Source organism: Amblyraja radiata, chromosome 4 (genome assembly GCF_010909765.2).
Source record: "Amblyraja radiata isolate CabotCenter1 chromosome 4, sAmbRad1.1.pri, whole genome shotgun sequence".
NCBI classification, from domain to species: domain Eukaryota; kingdom Metazoa; phylum Chordata; class Chondrichthyes; order Rajiformes; family Rajidae; genus Amblyraja; species Amblyraja radiata.
Genome location: NC_045959.1, coordinates 52027669 through 52034094, shown reverse-complemented (window position 1 = coordinate 52034094; position 6426 = coordinate 52027669). Strand labels below are relative to the sequence as shown.

The 6426-nt window shown below is 47.8% G+C and overlaps 1 protein-coding gene across 1 annotated transcript; it reads right to left on the bottom strand.

The window, feature by feature from the left end:
• Window positions 1–2861: 2861 nt before the first annotated feature.
• LOC116972099 (melanocortin receptor 5-like) lies at window positions 2862–3852 on the bottom strand. Its single transcript, XM_033019442.1, has one exon. The coding sequence runs from the start codon at window positions 3819–3821 to the stop codon at window positions 2862–2864; it is 960 nt and encodes a 319-aa protein (XP_032875333.1). The 5' UTR covers window positions 3822–3852.
• Window positions 3853–6426: the final 2574 nt, after the last annotated feature.

Below are 6426 nucleotides of genomic sequence, written 5' to 3'. Positions count from 1 at the left end.
ATCTACATCTACATCTTCCCACTGCTCTTAGAGAAGAGAGTCAAATTCAAAGGTATTCAAAGGTTTTTATTAGTCACATAAACATACACCGAGGTGTAATGAAGTGAAATGCTTTTTGCCATTTTGCAGTACACAAAAGAATACAGACATAACACCAATGAGAGTCTTAAACACAAAGAACATCCCCCCACAATGGCTCCCACCATGAGGGAAGGCACAAAGTCCAGTCCCCAACCCCAGTTCACCCATAGTCGGGCCTATTGAGGCCTCCACAGTTGCCTCTATGGAGGCCCGATGTTCCTGGCCGTTCTCGCCGGGTGGTGGTGCTCCGGCGTCAGGAGAGTCCTCACAGCGGCCTGGGAACCCTGGAACGGCCGCCTCCGTACTGGAGGCCGCGGCTTCCGAAGCCGACAAGGCCGCGCCGGATGGAGCTCCACAACTGGCGATCTCGTCGCGAGATCCCAGGTTCCCGATGTTAAGTTCAGCGCCGCCGCCCACAGCTGGCCACTCCACAGTCCCGCAGCTCCGCGATGTTTTACCCGGCGGTCTCAGCTCACCGGAGCTCCAGCGCGGCTACCCAGGCAAGGCATCGCCCGCTCCACGATAGCGCTCCAGCGCTGTGCCGCCGCCGAAGCCGAAGTTCTGGCGGTCCGCGACAGGAAACGCTGCTCCAGGCCCGCTGTTAGGCCGCGAGGACGGGTCGAAGCTGCAGCCCGGAGAAAAGCTGCCTCTCCGACCAGGTAGGGACCTTGAAAGGCAGTTTCCCCCTTTCCCCCCACCCCCACCCCCCACCCCCCACACAAAAAAGTCTAGACCTCCAAACAAAACACTTTAACTAACTAAAAATAAAAATAAAACGGTGAAAAGACAGACAACTGCTGAGTCCAAATGACTTGTGACTTGCTGAGTGATAAAAATCCATGTTATTCGTCTTGTGGGGGACCCTTATTTTAAAAATGTGACCCCGAGCTTTCAGATTCTGCTACAAGAAGAAACATCCTATCTACAATGTGCATTAGAATCATACAGCATGGAAACGGGCCCTTCTGCCCAATGTGCCCATGTCAACTATAATGTCCCATCTATACTAGTCTCCACCTGCCCGCAATCGGTCCATATCCCTCTAAAACTTTTTGATTAGGTTTAGGTTTATTATTGTTACATGTACCTAGGTACAGTGAAAAGCTGTACATAAATACCATACATAAATACAATCAAGCCAAACTCAAGTACTATAGATCGAGCAAAGGGAGAGATACAGAGTGCAGAATATAGTTCTCAGCATTGCAGCACATCAGTTCCGGAGATAAAGTCCAATGTCCTCAATCTGGTTGAGGTGAATCGGATGCTACCCGAGCTGCTGGAGTACCCTAGCTTATGGACCCCCATGTCTTGAAATTATACATTTCAGTCAAGTTCTTTTACACTCTAAACTCAAGAAGATTCAACCCTTACCTTTCTTCATAAGAACAACTGCCCTTTCCAGCTATTATACCAATGGCAGTAGTCAATTGTTCCACAACTTTCTTCCTTTTGTCACCCTCCCTCTCTAAATTAAAAAAACTTACACTTGCTTAATACGGCAATCTTCTGAAACCAAAACTTTAAATACTGAATAACTCACGAGACAAAACTGATCTGTTTAAGTTTAAGCCACCTAATTTCAAATGTGACCATTCACTCTAAAACTTAATTTAAAATTGCATTCTTTTTATGAGAACCTTCATCGATTTTAATGAGTTTTGGAGATTGAAAACCAATGCATCAACTATCTTACCTATTAATACACAAACTGCTGGGGTAACTCAGTGGGTCAGGCATCTCTGGAGAACATGAATAGATGACGTTTCGGGTCGAGATCATTCTTCGGACAGGGCTCCTGTCTCAACCCGAAATGTCACCTATCCATGTTCTCCAGAGATGCTGCCTGACTTGCAGACTTCCTCCAGCACTTTGTGTCCTTTTGTGTATTAACCAACATGTGCAGTTCCTTGTTTCTCAATTTGCCCAAAGTTCCTCTAAACCACCCCTCTCCACGTACCTGTTCAAATGTCTGTTAACTGTTGTTATAGTACCTCCCTCAACTGCCTCCTCTGGCAGCTTGTTCCATATATCCACCATTTTCTGTGTGAAAAAGTTGCCCCTCAGGTTCCTATGAAATCATTCTTCTTGGTGGGATGAACAGGGAGCACAGCAAGTTCATTGGAGTTTAAAGATACAGCATGGAGACAGGCCCTTCAACCCACAAAGTCCACTCAAACCATCATTCACCCGACCACACCAGTTCTAAGTTATCCCATTTTCACATCCACACCCTGCACACTAGTGGCAATTTACTGAGGCCAATTAACCTACAAACCTTTCACATCTTTGGTATGTGGGTGGAAACTGGAGCACCAGGAGGAAACCCACACAGTCACAGGGAGAACGTGCAAACTCCACATGGACAGCGCCTGAGGTCAGGATCGAACCTGGGTCTGTGGCACTGTGAGGCAGCAGCTCTACCAGCTGCACTACTTGAGAGACACCAGGTGTGTTAAGTTTAATTTAGTTTAGTTTAGTTTAGAGATACAGCACGGAAACAGGCCCTCCGGCCCACCGGATCTGTGCTGACCAGCGATCCCCGCACATTAACACTATCCTACACACGAGGGACTATTTTTACATTTACCAAGCCAATTAATCTACAAACTTGTACGTCTTTGTGTTAGCAAGGCTATTAAAAAGTGCGAATCAAGTGTGAGAAAGTAGATGGTAAGTAGGGTTATGCTAAAACTGTATCAAATCTTAGTTAGGCCACCCTTCCACTACACTTTGCATTGGGAAGCCCTGAAAGCCAGCTCTCCTCGCTCGCTGTCGTCTTATTTACCAGCGAGTCTACAGGCCGCCCTTAACCCAGAGCAACAAATTATCTCCTTGAAAGTCTTCCGCATTTCTTGACTGCGGAAGGCGTAGATGAGCGGGTCGATGATCGAGTTGCACATGATTAGTATCAGGTACAAGTTAAAGTGCGACATGAAGCACACGCAGTACAGGTTGCCGGGGCAGGAGATCATGAGGATGAGGTGCAGGAAGAAGGGGGCCCAGCAGATGATGAATATACCGAGCAGGATGGTCAGGGTGATGGCACCTTTCATGCTGGCCTGCTGGTGGACGGAGTTGTAGCTGGACATGGCGGCGATGCGCTTAGCGTGGGAGCGAGCCAGCAGGAACATGTGGCTGTAGAGGGAAGCCATGAGGAGGAGCATGATGACGAAGAAGGTGACGAGGCAGATGATGACGGTGGAACTCTCGGAGTAGAGGATGAAGATGATGCCGCAGCTGGTGCATAGCAGCCAGATGCCCGCTATGATGAAGGCCGCTCTCTTCACGCTCATGATGTGGTGGTAGCGCAGGGCGTAAAATATGGTGATGTACCTATCCACGGCGATGGCCAAGAGACTGCACATGGACGCCACCACAGAGGTGCAGATCATGGAGTCAAACACATTGTCCACCTGCTTGACAAAGCTGTCCTTGACCACCAGGTGCCTGTGGTTGAGTAAACTTATCACAATGGTCTCCCACGCATTGGAGACGCTGACCAACATGTCCGCCACCGCCAAGCTGCAGACAAAGAAGTACATGGGCGAATGCAGGTTCCTGTTTTTAATGATGGCGGCGATGACCAGAATGTTTTCCAGCAGGCTGATGATACCCAAGGTGAGGAACACCTCAACGGCCACGGACACTTGCTTGCACAAGGCATTGGTGCTCTTAGTTCTGTTCGTCATCCCCCCGGCCAGAGTTAGACTCTTCATGGAGACCTCCGTAAAATTCATCCTCGACTCCTTGACGTCAGGGGTGCGACCATACTCCGCTGCCTTGACCAGGAGATGCGCGTTGAGGGAGAGGCTCGATCGATCTCAGGCGTTGCCTTAGTCAAGAAAAGAAACATGTTTCATTGAACGGTGGTGGAGGCCAAGTCAATGCATATTTTTGAGGTGGAGATTGAAAGATTTTTGATTAGTAAGGGTGTCAGGGGTTATGGGGCGAAAGCAGGAGAATAGGTTTGAGAGGGAAAGATAGTTCAACCATGATTGAATGGCGGAGTAGACTTGATGGACTGAATGGTCTAATTCTAGAACCTATGAACATATGAACTGTAGAAGCAAAGAACTGCATATGCTGGTTTATATGCATCCCTTTTCTCCAGAGATGCTGCCTGACCCGCTGAGTTACTCCAGTACTTTGTGTCTGTCTGTGATATTTAATTGAATGTCCAATCAGGTTTTACACAAGAGCCTGCTCTAACTTTAAAATCCGGAGGCTCTGCTAATTTCCTACTTGATTGCAATATGTAGAATTTCTGCCAAGGCTGATATTTATTCTCTGCCCCATAACTGCTAAAAGGCAGTCATATTGGTGGGTCTGGAATGAAATTTAAGCCAGACCCAGCAGAGATGACAGATTTCACAGGGCCATGGAGTTGTGCAGCATAGACACATGCCCTTCGGCCCACCACAACTATGCTGACTTTCATGCCCATCTAAACGAATCCCACTTGCCTGCATTAATTCCCCATCTCTCTATGCCCTGCTGGTGCAAGTACTTGTGGTGCAGTTGGTAGAGCTGTTGCCTCACAGCGCCAGAGTCCCGGGTTCACGACTTTGGATGCTGTCTGTGTGGAGTTTGCACGTTCTCCCTGTGACCGTGTGGGTTTTCTTCTGGTGCTTCGGTTTCCTTCCACCATCCCAAAGACATGCGGATCTGTGGGCTAGTTGGCCTCGCTAAATTGTCCCTAGTGTGTCGGAGAGTGGGATAACATAGAACTAGCACAAAGGGGTGATGGCTGGTCGGTGTGGGCTAGGCGGGCAAGTTTCCATGTGTACATTAATTCTATCCTACACACTAGGGACGATTTACAGAAGCCAATTAACCTACAAACCTGTAGTCTTTGGGAGGAAGAACACGCAGGTCACAGGGAGAACATACAAACTCCGTACAGACAGCATCCGCAGTCAGGATCGTACCCGGGTCTCTGGCGCAGTGAGGCAGCAACTCTAGCGCTGCGCCACCGTGCCGCCCATATCGCCTTTTACTATTCTATATGTTTTCATCTGTGATGTACAGACCCTTCCCCAGCTCGGACAATTCCCCAGTTTAAATGGCATGAACCCATTGAATCAACCCGGAATTCTAAAGCTGGCGTTAATTTATAACCGTGTAACTCTCCGGGTTGTTGCGACCACCCCTCTTTGCGTTACCAGTTCAGAGAAAGGAACACCCTCCCCACCTGTAACTCAAGACTAAATGTGTCTGTCATCTTTGTCCCGGCATCATTTGGAGATAAGGTGACCCGTACTCCGGCTTTGTTGCCACCCAGTGAAATACATTGGAAATAAAATTCCAATATCCTGTACAGAACCGTCAAATACCTTCAGCGCAGGAATCAATATTTCAATTGCAATGGTAAAATAAAACGTGTTTGAAACAAGAGAGGAGATACCGCTTTAACCGAGGGGGGTTACTCACTCTACGATCAGTTGTTAACCGCAGCAAGTCCATTCCCCAGCCATCTTCTTGCAGCCCGCTCTCTCCTTTTATCTCAAACCGAGTGGGATTGAAAGGCAAAAAATCCTCTTCGTGGAGTTGGCGAGGCAGCCGAGGGATTTGCCACCAGCTCTTGGGATGCAGGCGGCAGTCTCCAGCTGAATGGATTGCACCTCCCCTCTGCCCGGCATCTGCTCAGCGGGATACCTGTTGACTCTCAGACACTTCATGAGCCACAATTCAATTTCCACGAAAAAAATCTTCTGGCTTCAGAATGACTCAAAGCCGGGATTGAAAATCACTTTCTACATCGAAGACACCCGCTTGCAAAGATGCAACAGAATTGTGATATCTTTCTTTTTCCTCCCTGCAGGGTTGGTTGTTCCATTCATTCAGTAAGGACATTCAGATATAGAATGACATTTGAATTGGGTTTGACTTGTCCCTTCCCGAGTTCGCTGACTTAAAACAAAGTGCTGCTATTTCAGTTTGCATTCGACCCATTCTCTGATTTTTTCCTCCCACGTCTGTAAGTTTGTCATTTATATATTTTTTGTAAAACAAAATTAAATGGTATTTCCAAGCAAACACAGCCTCTGTATAAGTCACAGTTAGTGTTAATGATACAAGATACAAGAATTCGAGAAGATAGGAGCAATTCATAGAAACATAGAAACATAGAAATTAGGTGCAGGAGTAGGCCATTCGGCCCTTCGAGCCTGCACCGCCATTCAATATGATCATGGCTGATCATCCAACTCAGTATCCCGTACCTGCCTTCTCTCCATACCCTCTGATCCCCTTAGCCACAAGGGCCACATCTAACTCCCTCTTAAATATAGCCAATGAACTGGCCTCGACTACCCTCTGTGGCAGGGAGTTCCAGAGATTCAC